This window comes from Carettochelys insculpta, chromosome 13 (assembly GCF_033958435.1).
Source record: "Carettochelys insculpta isolate YL-2023 chromosome 13, ASM3395843v1, whole genome shotgun sequence".
NCBI classification, from domain to species: domain Eukaryota; kingdom Metazoa; phylum Chordata; order Testudines; family Carettochelyidae; genus Carettochelys; species Carettochelys insculpta.
This window is the reverse complement of record NC_134149.1, coordinates 30,444,968-30,466,552: the sequence shown is the minus strand read 5'-3', so window position 1 is coordinate 30,466,552 and position 21,585 is coordinate 30,444,968. Positions and strand designations below refer to the sequence as shown.

The following is a 21,585-nucleotide window of genomic DNA, read 5'->3' as shown; positions in this document are numbered from 1 at the left end:
CTCCTGAGGTCCCTTCCAGCCCTATGATTCTGTGAAAGTCAGCCTAAGGGCAAAATAAAGGCAGCAGTATGTGCATGTGTGAGAAACAGCAAGCCAGATGAGAAGCAGCAGCAGGGAGGCAGAAGGCAGCAAGATCACAGAAAATGAGAAAGGAACTCCAGGAAGGAGAGACCACCTAGTATGTAATAATCTCTATGAAGTAGGAGACACCCTTGCTTGTCTTTTTGTACACCCACAATACCCAAGCACCCTCCAGGGAATGGTCTGCTAGAAAGTAAACTGCAGTTTAAGATGCTTATTTTTCTGTCTGAGCTGTAACTCTTCTGAATTTTATATGATTAAATAAAAGAACAAACATGTTAGACTATATGCCAAGTACATGCATGCATTAAGGGCTTCACAACTGCAGCATCTCCCTGAGAATTCACCATAAAACAGAAGCATCACATATTTTGGGTGGAGCTGCTACTGGTCCAAGGGGCCAGGCAAATGGGACAAGGATTTCCAACTCTCTGGAAAGACTGCCACATAAAAGGTCTATGCCCTCACAGTGCAACTAAAGTTCCAAAGATTGGGGCAGTGGCTGGATTCTGTACAGACATCATTGGCTTAATCAGAACTTTAGGACCCAAGGACACATAGGCTTAGGTTCCCCTCACATCAGTCCTAGTGAGTGATCAGGAGATGTCAGTTGCTAGGATCTGTGACAATTGTATCCTCTCGTGCTCGGTCCATAAATCTATTTTATTATTAAACTTTATAACTATTTTTTCTGTAACTGTGTCTATTTTGATTAATTATAGTAGTATATAGAGCAGTGCTATACAATTAAAACATCTTCTAAATATTCTTTGTTTTCTGTATGATACATTTTAGTTGACTCTGGTGCATGTATACTTCCAGTTATTGTTAAAAATGCATGAGAAAACAGAAACAATCTTACTTGATTTGGTTTCACTGACTGAGCTTTTGATTCTTCTTCTTTTGCAGCATATACATTAAAAGATACAAATGCCAGACCAGCAGGGATAGCTGTTAGTTTTGCCATCTGGAGAGAAAGAGAGATAGAAAAAAAGAGCAATTATTTGTTAATTGGAAAAATGTGTTTTCACTCCATCACTAAAATCCAGAAGTCATTTCAGTAACATTGTTGCCCGTGTGATCTAATAACAGACCAAGCATGCCAATTATAAAATTAAATATCAAGTTAAGATAGCACCTTTCAAAATCCACTTTTTTTTGCATAAAAATAGCAGAAACCTTTTTGATATAACAAAAGTACAAAAGCATTCACTTTGAAAGAGAATCAGAGCCTGAAAAGTGCTGTCTGTTATACTGGTATGGCTCTAGTACCGGTGTTTTTTGTTTTGTTCTTAAAGCAATTTTATTGATCAGAACTACATCTAAGATGGACACTAAGACTGCACTACTAGATCAACTATTTGAGTTTCAGAGATCAGCAACTGTTTCCCAATGACCATACCATAATGTTGTTTGGGTATCGCTGTATTTTATTTAAAGAAACATTGACAGAATGGTTGTGTCAAACAAAATAAATAAATAAATAATACACAAAGAATATGTTGTGCAGCAAAATCTAGGAGCCTCACTCATAGTCCAGCCTTATTTTTCTAGGCACTATATAAACAAGAAGAAAGATAGTACCAAAGAGTTATGTATTTTCCTCTCCACAAAGGCTTTCTATTTAAAGTTGACTCACAGCATGTATCAAAACAAAAAAAGCAGTCATGTAGCACTTTAAAAGACTAACAAAATAATTTATTAGGTGATGAGCTTTTGTGGGACAGACTCACTTCTTCAGCTCTACAGCCTTACCAGAACAGACTTAATATATAAAGCATAGAGATCCAAAAATTGTTATCAAGGTTGACGTAGCATGCATATGAATACATTCTGCTTCTCACACCTCTGCTTTTACTAGTGAAGTGTCAGTGTTACAACACATGCACAAGTAAATACTAAGAAGAATTTTACAGAGAAGGTATGTTTTATCCTTGAGTTCTACTTCAGATCCTGCCCTATACTGGCTGTGTGACTGGGGCACATCACTTGAACCAAAAACATGTAGGTTAAGCCTGATTTTCAAAGTTGCTGAACTCCCACAACTCCAGTGTAAGTCAATGAGAAATGCAAGTGATTATCACCTCAGAAAATCAGTGTGTCCAGGCTAAATGTCCAAAAGTCACTTAATACTTTTAAAAATTTTGCCCTTAATCTCAAATGGTAAAATACTATTATCTGCTTGTCACAGTTGTGTTGGGTGGCTTAAAGTTAGACACATTTTAAACACTGATTTATGTAGGTCAAAGTGGGTTACCATCAGTGCTTTTTTTGTGATGATACACCAGAACCCCTGCTAGAACCCACAGCCGAGCAGAGCTGGAGCCCCTGCTAGATCCCATGGCAGTGCAGAGCCGGAGCCCGCCTGCACCCGCCCCACCCCGCCCCCCGGCAGAGTGGCTTAGGAGCTGGAGCCCCAGCCAGTCCTCCAGCAATCCCAGCTGCAGGAACCTGGTGGTGACAGGGATGGAGGGTGGGAGGGGGTAGCACGGTAACGGCTTTTTTTTAAAAAAAAACAACCGAACAAAAAAGCACTGGTTGTTATAATCTCCACTCCTGACAGCCTGGTTTGGTTTAACACTTAAGTAAAATATGGAAAGTGGCATAAGCAACCAGGTCAAATTTATTCTTTTTTCCAAATGTGACTGAAGATAGTAGATAATTTTGTTCAGACACAGTATCTTTTCAACTGACTCTTGGGAGGAAGGGTATGGTCTGTGCACTGTTTAACAATAAGGAATAAAAAGGAATGGGCATATAAGCGTCTAATACCTGTTTGCACTCAGTGCCATTTGCTTGATTTACTACCGATTTCCATTTTTACTTGAGCATTTGTTCAATTTGCTATTCACCTTTACATTGATTCCATTGATGTATCTGATTCAGTTAGCTTACAAAATGTCTTTAAAAATCAGTTTAAACAAAACAAAATAAAACCAAACACCCTCAATATACGCACTCAAATATGGGTGCAGCTCTACCAGCAGAAACCCACCTAATGCAAGAAATATTGGATTGACCAGAATACAAAGGACTGGAAAGAAATTTGATTTAAACATCTTTATAACTTATAGGTGATTTAAATAAAACATTTTATAGTAGAAAAGCTGATATTTACATTTTTCAGCTTATTCCTGCAATTGGTTAAAAAAGTTGAGAGGTTACGCATGACATTCACAAAACAAACAACAGAAGATACCATCTGTGACTGGAGTTCTTCAAGATATGTGGTCCCTATCTGAATTTTAAGGTGAGTATGCATGCCCTCCATGAGCCCAAAACCAGAGGATTCTTCAAAGTAACCTCTGCTGCACCTTGGCTACTCTCTTGCTCACTCTGGTCTCTGCGCTGAGGCTGTAGAGTACAGCAAGGGCTGAGAACTCTCCAGTACCTCTACCTACTGCAAATCAGAGATGATACAAAGTAGAGCGGAATACAAATAGGAGTAACACATTTTAAGAACACCAATTCGGAAACATAACCTTCCTTTCTTCTTCAAGCACAAGTCCCTTTGTGTATTTCGCTATTGGAGACTGACAAGAGGTACTCAAAAACGAGGGACAAGTATGCTGGTAATATGGCTGCTTGTAAAATCATCCTCCTAACGGATGAGACTGAAGAGGTGTGGATCAAGGCATAATATCCTGGCAATGCGTGGATACAATTCCATGCTGTTGCCTTGGAAAATTCAAGCAGAGATACTTCTTGATGTGATGCCACAGAGGCTGCCTGTGCTTTCCTAGAGTGAGCCTCTGGCTGTTGACAACAAAGAATATGGCCAGAGATACACTTGCAGAGCTTCTATGAGGAAAGTTTGCCCTTGGGCTCATTCTGCTATAGCAACAAACAGTCTAGGTAACATTCTGCTTGGTTTCATTGTCTCTTGGTACAATGTCAAAGTTTCTCCCATGTTCAGCGAATTCTTTTGCTGTACACTGAGCACATAGAGCTCTGGAAAGAACACAGGTAAGTGGTGTGACAAAGCCCCAAGATTGCTCCCCTTGTGCCCTGTGCTTCATGGCAGTTTAGGTGATGCCTCACAAGCTCACTGTGTCCTTTTGCTCTGCCTTCTATTCTCCCAGAGGCCTGAGTTATGGTATTAATGAGTCAGTCTCAACATCAGCACAGTTAATGCCACTGTTAGTGTGTCCCATCTTCTCCTACCTCCCAGGGCTGCCCTGGGGTGTGTGAGGTGGTCTGGGGGGGAATCCAGACCCCACTTACACATTCCAGGTTCTGACCCAGGGACCCTTTGAAGCTGCTGCTAGAGAGGCTTTCCTCCCTGATCCACTTCAGTGCAGCAACTGCCTCCCCATGCCACTTCTACCAGACACATCCCCAGTGCTTTCCTCAGGTAGCTGCAGCAAACCTTTCCCCCTGGGAGCTCTCCCTGGCACACTCCTTGCCTCTCCCTCACCTGTCACCTAAGAGAGGCCTTTTAAAGGGCTCCACGGGCCTTAATTGGCTGCAGGTGCTGGATTAGCCTGTGCTGCAGGCTGCTCCTTGATAAGCCTCAGTCCCTAGGAAACATAAAAGCCCAGACCCAACTGCCCACATATTTGCCCTCCATGAGGCTACTGTAGCCTGCTGCGGTCTGTAGTCTATCACAGTGGGTAGTCTAGTTATATGGAATTCCAAAACTTGTTTGGGACTTAATTTCACACATTACGTAAGGGGGTCTAACTCAGGATCTTCAGTGTGCCCCCTCGTCTTCCTGAAGAGCCAGTAACGAGGAAAGTTACTCCATAGACAAGAGAATCAAACAGCCAGCCATGAATTTTAAAGACAGCTTAGTAAGAGTTAAAAGTACTAAATCAAGGTCCCATTGAGGGGTTGGTTTTATTACCACTGAGAAAATTCTAATTTAGCTTCAGAAGAACGTGGGAGCTGCTATCTGTTTGAGGGTGACATGCACTGATTGCATCTGATGAAGTGAGTGTGCTCACGAAAGCTCATGCTCAAAAACTTTTCTGTTAGTCTATAAGGTGCCACAGGACCCTTCGTTGCTGTTACAGATCCAGACTAACACGGCTACCCCTCCGATACTTGATTGCTCCCAAGTGGTCAAACCTACACTGAGCAAGGGAAAAGACCTGTTGTCTTGAGGGTAAGGAGGTAATTCAAAATATCAGGTATACCGACTGATTCAAGAGATAAACTGAGCCCAGAACGCTGAAATGCATCTACTTTCGTGAATAACATCTTTGGGCAGCATCTTTCTGGTCTAAGTGAGAACTGCTTGCATTGTTTTGGAACATGAACATGTCAAAATACCATACCTGATGAGAAGAGTTTCTAGGTTGGGATGAATGCTGATGTGTCATTGGGCTGACATACATAGATGACCTGAGTCTTTTTGACACAATAAGACTGACTTGTGGTCTATCCTGTCAAATCTTTGGAATCAAGAAAAAAATCACTTCTGAAGCACTGATCCTGAGCTCCTCTGGAACAGTATGTGTGGCACTTCTTGATTGTCTGCGAGGCGACCAGGTCTCAAGTAGACATACTGCATTGAGTAAAGCTGTTCTTCATTACAAAGTTATGTAATTTCTACTCAGTCTTTGACAGTGACTGCTGAGGCTGTTCAATGAATTCTGGGTTCCTTGGAGGCATACAGCTGACAGTGTGATGTGGTTCTTGAAACATTAGTTGCATAAATTGACCACTTGTACATACAGGGGAACGGTATTCTTCCGGAATGGAACTGCTTCTTTTTGTCTGTTTACATCAAATATGGTTGCATCAAAAATCACCTGGCATTATGAGAATGTGATGAGACTAGATTAATAATATGACTGCACTGAGTCATTTTTAGGCTACTCTGAATTCCAGGATATTTATATGCATTCCAGATGCCTTTACCAGAGCATCATCAAGCACCCTTTACTGTGTGACTGTCCATGAGTGCCCCAACCTAACAAGGAAAACTCCATGATTACTATCCTGTCAGGCATGGGACACAGGAAAGGAACTTATGTAGGCACTTCCCAACAAGTCAGAGAGGCTTTTATTTTTAGGCAGAACATCACTACAGGTTTTATGTTGAGTTTCCACAATATGTGTGTTGTTTGAAGCCAAGTCTTCTGCAGAAGAGATGCAATCAGGCAAACTACATTATTTCTCTTGGGCAATAATTTTTGATGGGAGGGGCCACTCCAAGAATTTGTGAAGTGGTCAAAGGCTGCGCTCTTCCATGATATTAATCGTGGTGGTGCAGAAACTGGGGTGAAGGCTGAGTGCACAAAGGAGGGGGTTGTGACATGCAGCACAGGACAGGTGCAGGAGGAGGTGCTAGGTATGGGAGCGGATATTGTTGCAGGAGAGGATTCTGAGTCTGGGGGTTGTGCTGTGATCTGGAGCACGAGTGGGTGCAGGGATTTGGGGTGTGACCAGAGTTTGGTGATTGGAGTGCAAGATCTAGGAAGGGGTATGGGTGCAGAAGTTAGGATAGAGAGGCTTTGGGTTATGTGGAACAAGGGTACTGAAGTAGGGGGGGCAGAGTGCAGGGAAGAGCGAGGGGCTGAGGTGCCAGAAGCAGGCTCTGACCAGGAGGTGCTTACCTGAGAAGTTCCCAGCCAGCAGCGCAGCTGGTTCCTTAGCCAGTCTTCTTGCCTACCCTCTGCTCCAACCCATACAGGCCACTCACGCCAGCTGGCTGCAGGGGCCATGTGCTTCTCTGAATGCTGCAAGCTCAGGGTGAGGGGTACTTCGCAACCTGCTTGTCTTGCAAGCGGGCACTGCTCATTTGCTGGAAAATGGCCAATGGGAGCTACAAGACTGTACTGGGGACAACACACTAAGCTGCACTCCTTGTGCTCACAGCATTCAGAGAAGCACATGACCATTGCAGTCAGCTTCTGAGTCGTGCTTTGGGGCAGGACCAGCAGGGAGCCTAGTGAGGCTCCCATTGTGCTGTGGGATGGATCTGGTGGCTTGGCAGGATATATTTTGCCCACCCCTGTTCTTTCGTCTGCCATGTTCAGCTGGGAAAGGCATGATGGACACTGCATTTAATGTAGATACGGTGAATGAAAAGGTGTAGCAGCAGGAAATACAGTTGTTGAAGCCTGGAGAGATCAGAGAATGTCCTGGGTTGGAGGTTCTAACTAACTGCTACTTAAACTGGTAAAACTGAACAATGCTAACTACATATAAATCTTTGCAATAGCTACCTCCAGACCCTGGAGACTCAGGCCATGTACTAGTAAGAAGGAATGGGGAAAGCGCTGGTCCACAGAAACCCTTACACTTACAGCACAGAATACAAGGAAAAGCCAGAGAACAGGTATGGATCAATGGACGCTACTTGCAAGAACACTCCAGGCTCAGTAGCATGCATATGCCTTGTTGGGCTGCACCCTGAGGATCAGCACCCCAAGGAGAACATATTAAGTATAAATATATTAATCATAACTTTACCACTAAGTATCTTCTTCTAAATGATTCTGTTAAATGGAATACATCACTTAATATTTTCAAGAATTAACAAAATCTATTGATGTTTATACATTTTGCTTCTGCTAATAATAATGTTTAATGGGAAAAATATACGATATCAATTTAACATAAATGTATTTTAACTTGCAAAGCTGATCAACATGCCATTACTGTATGCATAAATTGCTATTCTTTTTTAAAAGTTTTTATTGTGTGTGTATACTGATATTATTGAAGAAAAACCCCTACTTATTTTAGTTAAGTTATTGTGCTGTGACAAAATAAGCAGAGCTGGGATTGAAATCTTGATCCTCTAGTTCTAAAAACGATGACTTGTCCTTTAACTTACTAAAAATGTATTTTACTCCATCTGTACATTGCAGGGACAGAATACTTCTTAACAGTATGAAACCTTACTCAGTAGTAAGGGCAGTAAAGTGCATAGAATTATTAAAACAAGAAAGCAGAACAACTGAAATCAGAAGAGATCATTTCCTCCTTGCTCCTACCCTGGCACTTTGTTCCATAAGCCAAAGGGATAGCATTTCAACTCAAGATCTGTGGGCCTAGGAAGCTTAGTGCAATATGGAATATTCAGAGACATTAGCTGAAAGCTGCTACAAACCTGTTGAGTATATGCAAATGAACATTTGCAGCAGTTTATAATTTGGCCACATCTAGATAAATTTTCATAGGGAACAAAAATAAGTGACTCTCACTCCCTAGAATTATCAAAACAAAAAGCAGTCAGTCACTGCTAAATTTCCAGGTCCTACTTCAAATCTCAAAGGCACTAGAGCGCTTCACAGAAATGGTTTTAAAAACACTTTTTATACTAGCAAGTTTGCATATTTCCCCAACATAATTTTCTGAAACTGCAATTTAATTTTTACTCAAAATTTTAAAAAATTAAAATTCTGCCAGAGGCAGAGATCAAACATGGAAAATCTGAATCCTAATGGAAGTTTTATACATTATCAGCAAATGAGAATGGGTGCTTGTAACGGAAATTGTTAAGCAAACCCAACCATGAAAGTATTATTACTTCAAATATAAGATTTAAATAATTGTACCCTAAAATAGAAATCTGCATGATTCACAGGTCAGAGTACAGCATTAAATAAACAGTAAATGTAGCATTCATTTGGCGATTCTGATATTGAGTTTTGGTTATATGTGTAAAAATGAATCAGTGGGTTTTAATTTTATTATTTTATAATTATTTCAGGTCATAACTTTTCAGTTTATATGTAACACAACTTTATAACTGTTAAATTTGCTAATTCAACCAGGAAACCAAAAATCAAGATGCATTCTTTCTGGTTCAGTATTTTTGGTACTATTCTGATAAAATATGAACCAAAACAAAGTCCTCATAAACTGTGTTGGTTCTGCAGGATTAATGAAAACAAGGAGGAGCAATCAGTAAAGTCAGCAGTTCTGACTAGAGCCGTGAAAATCAGCAGATATCACCTTTATATCCAAGGACCACATTTACAAACTGAGAATCAGATGTGGATACAGATACAAATTTTGTATCTCCAGAGGGCTTTACTTATGACACCAAAGATAGAAAACCTCATCTATATAAGCCTGTTCCTCAAAGTTTCATACAGTTGCATTTCCAATACGAAATTTCCAAAGATTGAAGCTCTAGTATAAGGAGGCTTCTGGCAATTTAGCCAGCATGTGATTAACCTGAGCAGGGTTACAATGCTGGTTGAAATGCTACTGTCCGTGCTATAGTAGTATAATAATGGGGAAACATTAAGAAAAATGCTAGCATAGACAGTCACAAAGAAGTTTGTTATATTAAAAAATGTTAGTTTTATATGCTCACTTTTGGAACAGAACTTTAAAATAACATCTGACAATCAGTGATGTGTTTTCCAAAAGAAAAAAAGACATGAATAAATAGATCCTCCCTGTATTTCAATCCAGAATTCGTCCCTGTTCTAGGTTACTCACATTCTTCTACAATTACACAACATGCACATTCTCTGGTCCGCATTGATTTTATGACGTAACATATTCTGGACACAGAATTCCCCTGTTTAAGGGACTCTCTGCTGCACTGCAACTCTTCCCCCAACTTCTGGACTAAAGGAACAAATGGGTCTTAGTGCAGCAGAACTACATGTATTCTGTGCTGGGTTAGGGTCACTAGTGTATGTATACATAGGGATAAAACACCTGCAACCTACAGTTGAACCAGGTGAGCCCCAGTCATGCTATGGATTTTTATCCCTGTATAGATGTACCCTTAAAGACCTCATGGCAGTGATGTAAATGATGCAAGGGCCATAAAGTACAGGATTGGAAAGCTGTAATCAGTTCCTAGATGCCCATCCAACTCCCCATGTAGCAGAAATCTGGGATGGAGGTGAATACACTACCTTTTATTTTCCTGATTTTTTTTAAACTAATTTTCTTCTCCCACCCATTTTTTATAATCTTATAATTTTTTTCCAGGATTTGGGGTGTAATGCATAACTTTATCCCAAGGCACCATCAACACTATACACCTGGAAAAGTAGTTTGAAAAACAAAATGTACCCTATAACGTTCCACACTATCACTGGTTTTCTGTTCAGAAGAACTCATCAAGCAGAGCAATCCAAAAGCTCAAGAGTCTGATGTTCCTTACCAGAAAAATGTTCCTTCCCTTCCCTTTGTAAATATAACCCTGAGAAATATATTTTACAGTAAATTACATAAAAGCAATGTTACAGCTATTAAATAAGTGTAAGGCAGATCTAAATTTAACTTACACCCATCATGTTTGTTTCTAATATATAAACAAGCTAATGACAAACTTAATAAATTAGTTAAGATATTCAAAGAGGGATAGTTATTAGTGCCTTAATAGATGTATTCACACTCCACTGTTCTTTGGTTAGTTAGGCCATAATCTGAATTTGCAATAATTTGCAATTAAATAATTAATTCTGACCCAACCATTTCTCTAGAAAACATGGATAGAGGAAAACTAATACCGTCCCTTTTAATTACATCAATGAAAACCCAAAACCATGAGTCTGAAATAACTAGAGATCCCAGAACATCCTCATCAAAACAAAAATAAGGCAGATTTCTTCTTCAGACTTCTAAGTGAGGTAAAGTTCATTCTATGGAATTTACTGTATGGATGTATCAAGTGAATTATGTTCTTTCTATTTTGTTTAAACAGTCCAATTTCCACAGCATTATTATACGGATGGAAGGTTTCTCTCATATCATTAGTCAAAATTTCTTCTTCCATACCTATGTGTAACAAGCTACAATACTCCTGGTTTGAAGAAGGTGTCTTTTATTAGCAAGCCGGTGACAAAGCAAGGATATCCATTTAAGATTGCGTGATTTATAATTTCATGTTCTTTCCTCCAGATCCCAAAACTTACCATATAACTAATACTGTTTACACATACAACCATCATATTAATTTTCAGTGCTTTGTTAGCCAGATGATTTGTTTTAAAAAATATACATTGCACTCAGCTTGAGTCCAGATACAGCTGAATATTCTAACACTTCAGAGTGTTATTATTTAGCTTTTGTATTACACTAGCACATAAAGGATGAAATCAGAACCAGGGCTTCACTGTGTTGGGCACTTCATACAAACATTACACTGGCTGTGCTTGAACATGTTTATAATATAAAAGAGCTCAGGAAATCTAAAGGAACAAGAACTCAGGTTCTAAATCTGGAACTTATAGATCATAAGGGTACTATAAACAGCACATTATTTAACCAAATTTAATTTTAACTCTAATTTTACTTTTCTTTACCCATCTTTCTCATTATTTCATCCTTTCATTCTCACCTAACTGTAAAATGTCACTATAACACTTACTTTACTTTTTTTTTTTTTTATTTCTTTTTCCTTTTGTCTTACCAGTCACTTTCCTCAACCCTGTAAAGTGTCAACATTCTGTCCAGTCTTTCACCAAATGCATTTTTGATTTCTTATAAATTAGGAAAAATATGACAACAAAATATACAGTATTCCTGACATTTACATTTGAGAGACAAATGCTGTGTCCACACTACAAAAATAACTTGGAAGTTGCTCACTTTGAAGTACAACTTCAAAGTTGAGTGTCTACACACACCCTACTTGGAAGTTAAACTTTGAAGCAGGGCACTACTCCATTCCTGGGAATGGACTAAGGACTTCAGAGTTGGGCTCCCCACTTCAAAGTTAACTTTGAAGTAAGGGAAAATGTGTGTAGACTCTCTGATGACTACTTCGATGTAGGGCCTAACTTCAAAGTTAGTTCATAGTGTAGAGGCATGCAAGATAGGTAATAGTTTGCACTGAACCAACTACTGTCTTTAAATGCAAAGAAGGTAACCAATGGGTATTACATATAAACAAGGTGGGACAGATCATTAAGCATAACAGGTTCACAAGTGGTGTAGGAGACCACTTAAATGAAGTTGGTAATGAAAGATATTTGATACATGCTTGGGTGCTGCAAGTAGTGGCAAAATGTCTGGTTTCAATTCCCTAAAGCAGTTCATACTTGTCCATTGATTTCAATTTCCAATTGCATAATTCAACACAATTATTTCCAATAGCATTAAAATGATCAGCTTTGTGCTCACAATCAACTAATCAGGAAAGCTGTTTATTCAGCTACAGAATACAGTGCTTACAATATAGCACACTATTTTTGCAAAGTATGTTATATAAGCCTCTTCAGACAGCATCAGTATTGCTCTACTTTGGATGCCTATAAAAGACAACTGTACAGTCACTCAAAATGCTGCTCACCATCACTTTGCTATTCAATAGTAATCATCAAGGATAATTGAATCAAATGACAAAAGAAACATCACACTTGTGATGCATTTAAAAGGCTTCAACATATCCACTGGTTTGTCTGTCATCCTCTTGAGCCTAACAGTTAGGTCAAACATAGTAAAATAAGATGTATGGATAAATTTCAAAGTACAGTTAATTTAAATAAAGAGAAACAATCAAAATGAAAAGGAGAAAGATATGCAAATGAGCCCTGGAAATTTCATATACATGGGTAGAGTGAAAAAGGTTCAGGATTCTTCAGGATTTCACATCATCTCCTATAATTAACTTGTGTACACAGGACCAAGGCCATAAAAATATATCAAACTTGAATTTTGTTACTGACCAGGAGAATGACTTCAGAAAAAGATTAAAATGTTTGTGTCTGACTATACACCAGAAAATCTTGTTCTATTTGAAATCACTTTCAAGAAATGCATTCTAAACTTTTATATTTAAAAATATTTCTTGTCAAAGATCATGAAATTCTAGAATAAGAATCCAGTTATTGCAATACATTTTTGTATGTGTTCTTTTTTTAAGCTGCTAAGGATATGATTTAATCCAAATAGTCAAAGTAAATCTTGCCACTGGTTCAATGGACACCAAGCAGGTGGTAAAAGAAAAGCAGCATCAGGTATTACTCACAAACAAACAACTTTTAACAGTTTCTAAAGCAACACATCATAAAAAGAATAACTTAAAACACTACATTGTAGACATGAATCCAGGGTGGCTACAATCTAAATTTCAGTAGAACTGTAGGGTATTCAAAACCAGGCTTCTTGTTTCAAAAGTTTCTCGGCAACTTGGACTTAAAAATAGTCTTGGAAAATGACCAGAAAACGTTTCTCTATAATGCCACCCAGCAAACTGGCAAAAGGAGATGTTAGTAGCATGCTTTCTGTGTGAGGAGCAGTGGAATGTTGTAAGAGATCAAAAATACAGATTTTGAATAAATACAAAAATTAAAGAGCAACAGGATGACAAAACATACAATATTCAGGATGTGGGCGAAACCAGTGTTGAATATGGGGGCATACTCACTTCCCTAGCTCTGCTAGAAATGCTCCTAGTGATGCAGCCCAATATGCTGTTAGTCTTCTTGGCTAAAAGGGCACATTGATGACTCACAGTTTCTCATCCACCCTTATGCCCAGGTTCTTTTCTGCAGAACTGCTGCTTAGCCAATTGGTCCCCATCCTGAACAAGTATTTGTTATTCTTATGTCCTAAGTACAGGATTCTGCACTTGTCCTTGTTGAACCTCATCAGACTTTTCTTGGCCCAATCTTCCAATTTGTCTGGGTCACTCTGGACTTTATCCCTACCCTCCAGATTACCTGCCTCTTCCCCTAGGTTAGTATCATCTGCAAACTTGCTGAGGGTGCAATGCATTGCCATTATCGTCTATGATATATTATAGACTGTTACTTTAATAGTGCATGTTTTAATGACATCATTGCCTTATTGCAATGCATCCTATTGCACCTTCCAAACATTACTTCGTCTATTTAAAAGGAATCAATTTTTATTGTACTTATAGGATGTTTATGAAAATATTATTATTGTTTGCATTTTTTATGTATGTGAAGTGAAAACATTATCTGACATGCTGTAGGTATTCCCTGGCACTCTTTTAACTTAAGTAGAAGGCAAGCTGCACAGCACATGAACAACAGGTGGGAATGGCTACCGCATGAAAGATCTTGCTGGTAAAATAATGTGATTATATTTAATAATTAGGCATAAGGTCATGTCTCAAATTTGCTGGTAGTCCACTTGTGATTTATTTTTCAAGCATTTTGTCAAAATGACATTTATAATTTCTTAATACATCACTGTATTCTGTGCTCTAACTTCAAAGAAAAATAAGAAAAAGCACATGGCCTAGTTGTTTGAACATGTAAGTGAGAGTCAGGAGCTTTAGTGTACCAAACCTGGCTCTGACAATGATTTCTTTTGTAGCTTTGGGCAACGCACATGGGGTCCAACTCAGCATCTTACATAATTAAGTTTTTAAGCTCCGCTTTGGTTTCACCATTGTCTATTTTTGACACCTTGAGTGTGTCACTTAACCTCTCCAATGCCTCAATTAAAATAAAAAAGTATTACAATATTTTATTTACTTCATAGATTGTTGTAATGCTCCATGATTTCATTATGGAAATGTCTTTCTCAATGACACTGAAGAATTAGGTTTAGATATTAGTATACACTCTATTTTCTATCACTCTAACCTTTGACAGAAATAACTGATTTGCACACAAAATGGAATATTTAAATATAAGGACAGAATTATTTTGGAGAATGTGAAAAGTGTAGGAGTCTTTATGCTAAGTCAGAATTTAAAGTTTTGAGCTCTTTGTCAATGCCTTAGACTTTGTGGCACCGCAGTGGTGGATTAAGACTTCACACTCAAGAGTTAATCCCATACTCAGTCGTGAGTGGGGAAGTTTTAATTGTTAGGGCATATTTGAAGATACAATAACCTAGAAGTATTAGTTCTTAGGAGTTCAGCAATAGACACGGTCAACAGAGGAGCCTGCAGCACCCCATGTGCCCTATACTGAAGGCAAAGAGGCTCCATGTGAGCACAGCAGTCCATCCCCACGCAATATGCTGCATAATCCACCTAATACTTTTTTTACCCGATCTGCCGTTAAACGTTGGACCTTAAACAAAACATTTTAAGGCCATCTTAATTCTCCCACTTTACTCCATGACATGTTTAGCCATCAATCTTTTACAAACCAATTTAAGCACATGTGCAGAAGAGGGCAAGATCACAGATTATTTTTTATTTGAAAGTTAACATTAAAGCCTTCACAGAGCACAGAATCATAACACTGGTTTCCACGCGCCGTTTGATCAGGTTTTAGTTGAGTGACGCAGTGTAAGTGTGATGAGGTTCACTTTTTTTTCTTGTGGCCAGGACAGAGTTATCTGAGATGGTTTTTGTCAACTGTTGTTTTTAAATCACTAACACTCAGAATTAGCGCCGGAGCGCACACGCCGAATTCAGTGTATAAACCAGAGCCTAAGGCGAAAGCGCTCCCCAGAGAGATGGTGCTGGTGGAACACGCCGGCTGGTGTCCCTGTGGGGAGGACGCATCCCCGGGCTCTTAGGGCAAACAGGAGGATTCACGTTGGGTATCTCCAGACCTCAGTGACCGCGGGAGAAGGCGGCGGGGACACAGTTGCTGTCCCCGCCCGACCTGCTCTTTCTCGTCACGTGTCCCGGGAGCAGAACCCCCACCTCCGCCCCTCAGCAGACGGAGCCGGAACGAACACTCACCTTAACCGCCATGTTAGTGACTCCTCCCGTCGCGGGCCCCCGGCAGCGAGTCTGTACGGCAAGCGAGGAAGCCAAACCAATACTTCTCTTTCGCGGTACGCCTGGCGTAGCACCCCACCCCCTCTGGGTGAGAGGGGGGCGGGGCTAGAGCCACCAGCCGTCAGAGCCGCCTCCTCTGTCAGCCCTTCGCCTAGCTACGAACCGCGCGCCACGCCGGCAGCTGAGACTGTAAATGGGCTGTGGCCGCGGTGGTGGCGGGGTCCGTTTCCGGGGATGCGCCTTCGCTTTGGTAGCCCAACGCGTTCGCTCACAAACGTGCTGAGAGCGAAACCTGGGCGGGAGCTCGCCGCGTTTCCAGCTGGGGCGAAGCCGCTAGGGAGCGGGCGAAGCGCACCTCGTGACAAAAGCGAGCGAAGTCGGGCACGGGAGCGAAAAGGCGCCCAGCTTCTGGGCCGCGCGAGCAGGCCCGCATTGCACGCGTCGGGCTCGTTCGATAAGCGCCGCCTGACCCTGAGGCTGCCGCTACGCTATCGGATACGCGCGATTTGGTAACTGGTTTTATAAATCTGGTTTTAAGTGTCCTCGCTTCCTACAAAGTCACGTGAGGGCTGCCACGCTACAGTGGCCAAACGCTGACTGGGGCAGTGGTGTATTGTGGGAACTGACACCACGGTTCCCTCGCCACGAATCCGCGCCTTCCCCTGGGGCCTGCTGGACCCTCACCACTGGTTGCACTCATCCTGCTGCCTGGTTCCCGAGTTCCTGCAGCCGGGGGCGGGGCAGGAAACTGACCAGTGCTGCTGTGCCTAGCTCCAGGGAGCCAGGTGCATCAGGGCGCTAGCTGCTGCGCTGGTTAGTTTCGGGCTGGTGGCAGAGAGCCAGGTGCAGCAGCCCCATGAGTTTCCCAGCTCCCTGTCACTTGCAGGAGCCAGGAAACTGACCAGGGCTGCTGATCTGGTCAATTTCCCAGCTCTCACCAGGGGCAGGGAGCCAGGAACCAGGTGCAGCAGGGCCAGTCAGTCTCTGGACGCTAATGAATTCAGTTCAAAGACATAGTGCTTCCATACTAGCCTTCGTCTGAACTCCTAAATTTGAACTTGACGCTACACCTGCACGGTTCGGACAATATTATACTTTGGATATTAGTGCTCCCTAAATCAAGCTAATGGTATTTACAACAAGGACAGTCTGTTGGTATGATCCAGCTTAACTGCCTTAACTTTGAATTTATCTTGTAGTGTAGATGTAGCCTGAACTAGGGCAGAAGCAAAGTTTAGAAAGCACACTGATCAGTACCTGTGTGAACACCTTCTCCAGTTGAAACAGGAAACAACTTATTCATGTTTCTGAGGAGCAAGCAAACACTGGAAATAGTATCCCAGCTTCTGGGAAAGAATCAAATAGAAAAAGCCATTCCAGGCTTTTAAGAAGTGAGCTGCTGCTGATGTGTATCATTTCAAAGGGGTGATTTTTCTGAATAAAACTTAATCAATCTGGAAAACGGAAACTGGATCTTTCAGATTGATCAGTCTGCTTTTGTGGTGAGCCAGTGATGTAAAATAAAATAGACAGGAAACCAATTTGTGTATGAATCCTGGAATGGGGTAAGATTGCTTGTAGTGACCTGACTCCTAGGCCACTCACCCTCCCAGCTGCTAGCAAGAAGGGGTTTAGGCAAATCAGTGCTCAGTGTTGCCACTCTTAACTGTCAGGTACCTTTTAAATCAATAACAGCCATAAAGCCTGAGTTAGGCTTCCCACACAATGAATGAAGGGAAATAGGTACCTAAGAACGGGATTCAGAAAAGCCAAAATGCTAGGGCAGTGTGGAAAACCTGTCGCAAGTGGGCTGCGTGTGGTTCATCAGGGTAAGCTGTTGGTGTGGGTTGCCAGACAGGTTGTTTACCTTGTGTCTGCTAGTACAGCCATTTGCAGCTCTCTGGCTGTGATTTGCCATTTGTAGCTAATGGGAGCTACAGGAAGCATCGGCCAGCAAGTCCCTGCAGCCTGTTGCATTAAATGTATTAACCAAAGCATAAGCATCTCCCATTGTTCAGGAATGACAAATCAGGGCCAATGGGAGCTACAAGTGGCCATACTTGTGGACACAATGTAAACCTTTTTAGTGGCATGACAACGGTTTATCCTAATGAATTGCATGCAGCCTGGGGGGCTGCAAGTTGCCCACCACTGTCCTAGGGGGAGTCCTTCATAAGCTAGCCAAAAAGAAATGCCAAATGGAGAGGTTTGTGGTAAGCCCAACGCTCAGAGGGTTAGGTCCCTAAGTCTGGGCTGGAAGCAGTTAACAATCTTTTTTTAGGATTCTCATCTGTGAACTCAGACAACTGCCTAAGGTATTTCTTGCAGTAAGCTATAGAGGAGGAGGAACTTCCTCATAATTTTTAGCCTGATAGTTACATGGGATGGGTGAGTGGGAGCTCCTACTTCAATTTCCTGCTCTGCCTTAGAGAGAGAAGGAAGATGCTATGTTGCAGAAGAGTACCATAACTACTTAGCTATGGGATATTCTGATTTGGGGGAAATGGTGCCATCAGTATCCCCTGTTAAAGCTGTTCCGTTTTGGACAAATAACTGAAGAATTACTGTAGTAGAGGAATAGAATCCTGGGTCCCCGTGTGCTGGGTGAGTGCTTTCAGCACAAGTGTGTTTCTTGTGTCATCTTTATCATTCTAAAGAGCATGCAGCAAAATAATGAAATATTTTTCTGTAAATGAGAAAATGTTGAAATAATAACTAATGTTTTTATTATGCCCTAATGAGAACATATGATTAGACTGGTCATGAACTTGAAACCAAATGTGACCATGCATGTCCATATAAGGCTGGAAAGTCTGGTCCTTAAGGAATTCTTAGAAATTTATAAAAAATGTACTTTAATTCTTTACTATCTCATTGATATAGTTTTTTTTCAATAATATACACTTGAATCTCCTTAATCTAGGTGTCTGTAATCTGGTAACACCTTTGGTTTGGACACTCATGGTTGGAGTGCCAAAATAATAATAATAATAAACAAAATAAATTTAAATACAGTGCAACAAAACAAAGATATACATATCACACACATACGCACCATACTATCTAGCACACATTTTACTTGGAACCATGAGAAATGTCAGAGCACTGTACTGTACAATTAGCGGTTTTCAGTTTACTTACCTACATATGATAAAAACAATATGGGTTGAACCTCTCTTGTCCGGCACCCTTGGGATCTGACTAGTACCAGATGAGAGAATTTGCCAGACCGCAGGAGGTCAGTATTGTCTAGCACATTACCAACACTTTCACTGCTTACAGGGCTATTAGAAGACATTTAGTGGTAAATTACAGCTAAGTAACAGCACAGAATACTGAGAGCCAGGTCTGGTGGCTGTAAATAACTTTATGGGACCACAGAAGATTTGGCCACACCCATGATAAGTGGTCATGCAGCTAACTAAAATTATGCCAGATTACAGAAATCTTATGTGGCTATACTAATTAGCCATGCGAGTTTGCAAATCGTCCTCCATTTGCAATTTCTTGAACTGTCATTAGCACAGTGCTGCTGGCAGTAGCACTGTGCTAAAGGGCCATGTAGACATGGTCGTGCAGTACTTTATACTGTTTTGTACATACAAAAGCTTTAGTAAAAGACTTTGTTTACTCTTCTTTATGGTGAATACCAATGATCCAGAAAACTCTATAACTGGGCATAGCCTGTTTCCCAAGGTTGCCATATTAAAAGAGGTTCAAGAATATATTGACAAAAATTGAAATACTGATAACAGTGCTGTTGATAAAAATTGCAGTTAATCACAGTTTTAATTTTTCAGTCCTACTTCTTTTTTTCACTTCCTTGAAATAATGCTGCCTGCTTCTTATTTGTAATGTAACCTGAAAGTGGGAACAGGTGTTTGAATGGCACTTCTGCAGCCTGCATTACAAGGTATTGTGTGTCAGATATGCCAAACATTCTATGCCCCTTCAGGCTTTGGCCATTATTCCTGAGAAATGCATCCATGATGATGGCACTCATTAAAAAATGTGTTAATTAAATTTGTGACTGAACTTCTTAGGGGGAGAATTTTGTCCCTCCTGGCATGTTTTACCAGCATTCTTTCATATATTTTGTGTTATAGCAGTCCCATGTGATGACCCAGCATATATTGTTCATTTTAAGAACATTTTCACAGGAAATATGACAAAACACAAATAAGGTACTAATAAGAGATTTCTAAAGATAGCTACAGCATGCACCTTCACATTTAAGAATCTGAAATGCTTTTCAAAATCTGAGCAGGACAAGGTGTGTAGTATGCTTTCAGTTGTCTTAAAAGAGCAATACTACAATGTGGATACTATAGAACCACAATCACCAAAAGAGAAAATCAGCCTTCTGCCTGATGAAAATGAACATGTGTCAGTTTGCTCTGCTTTGGATCATTATTGAGTACAACCTGTAACCGGCATGTGGGTATGTCTTCTGAAATGGTGATGAAAGCATTAAGAGAAGTATGAATCTTAAGTACTTCTGACACACAAATATATTGCAATGCCAGCTACAACAGTGCTATTCTAATTCCTGTTCTCACTTTCAGGTAATAATGTAAAGAAGAAGCTGTCATAATGTTTTCCCATAAATGTAAACAAACTTGTTTTTCTAAGTGATTGGCTGAACAAGAAGTAGGACTGTGTGGACTTGAAGGTTCTAAAGTTTTACATAAGTTTTTTTTCAATGCAGTTCTTTTGTCCATAATTCTACATTTGTAAGTTTAACTTTATAAAGAGATTTCACTATAGCATTTGTATTAGGTGAATTGAAAAATGCTATTTCTTTGGTTTTTTCAGTGCAAATATTTGTAAAAGTAAATATACAAAAAGCATGATAGAGTTTGTATTATACGTTGTAATTGAAATCAGTGTATTTGAAAATGTTAAAAAAATCTAAAAATATTTAAACAAGTGGTATTCTATTATTTAATCACACAGTTCATCAAAATTCATTTTAAATTGCATGATTAACTGTGATTCTTTTTTTTAAATCATTTGACAGCCCTAATGGATAAAGTGGTGAATCTTAGGCTCTGTCTACACTAGAGAGTTTTGCCAGGAAAACTGGGGTTTTTGTTGCCAACCCTCGCAGAGCATCTACACACAAAATGCATTTTGTAGGCAGAAACTGTCAACAAAAAAGCTGTGTAGGTGCTCTGGGAAGCCCTTTTGGTGACAGATCAAAAGATCAATCTGCTTTTATGTGTGGACGTGATCTGTCGATAGAAGTTTTGTTGGAACATCTCTCCTGACAGTAACTTCTGTAAACAGGTGCTTCTAGTGTAGACGTTGCCTTAGTGTTTTGTGCTTTTGTCAAATGTGCACAGAAGACACGGCTTTTTAAAGCTGTTATCATGGTTTGTGTGCTCTGGACTTTGGAAATCCAGGCCTCAATATAAGTCAACAGAAGTTTCTGAGATTGGCTTCAATGAGGCTCAAATTTTACCCATTATTTTTTATTAATATTAATGGGGACTAAGATGTACTTCTTTTCCAGTGGAGTTTAAAACACATTAAAAGATATTGTGCACACAGATTTTGATTCTGACTGTTCCTCATTTTGAGAACAACATTCTCTTTCCCGTTAGCCTTTGAGATCTTCCAATTCTAATTGTTCTTTCTGTGGCACTGCTTTGGGAGATTGCCTCCTTCTCTCCCATATTCAACCTTTTTATCATTTTATTTTGAAGTAACATATATAGGGGGTCTTACTTTTTGAATAGGGCATAGCCAAAAGAGGCTCTGATATTGACTGAGATAGCTAGCTGTTACTGCAATATAAATAGAAAATAAAAATAAATAATAATGTGCTACTTCAGCTTGTTTATGGGATGAATCTGGTGTCATATACTAATCAGGTGACTGGAAACAGGTAAATATGAGGTGAAATTTTGTGTAAA

General features: G+C 40.2%; 1 protein-coding gene across 3 annotated transcripts in view; it reads right to left on the bottom strand.

Moving 5' to 3' along the window:
- APOOL (apolipoprotein O like) overlaps positions 1–21,195 on the bottom strand; it is a 65,898-nt gene extending 44,703 nt beyond the window's left edge. The window contains exons 1-2 of one of the 3 annotated variants that reach the window (XR_012647392.1): positions 15,629–21,195; positions 944–1,048 (exon numbers count right to left, since the gene is read on the bottom strand). Coding sequence is in view for 2 of the 3 variants with exons in the window: in XM_075008217.1 (XP_074864318.1) it covers positions 944–1,048; positions 15,629–15,640 (117 nt within the window). In the remaining variant the exon portion in view is untranslated. The remainder of the gene's footprint in view (positions 1–943; positions 1,049–15,628) is intronic. The other 2 variants (XM_075008217.1, XM_075008218.1) reach the window with 2 other exon arrangements.
- Between the last annotated feature and the right edge of the window lie 390 nt (positions 21,196–21,585).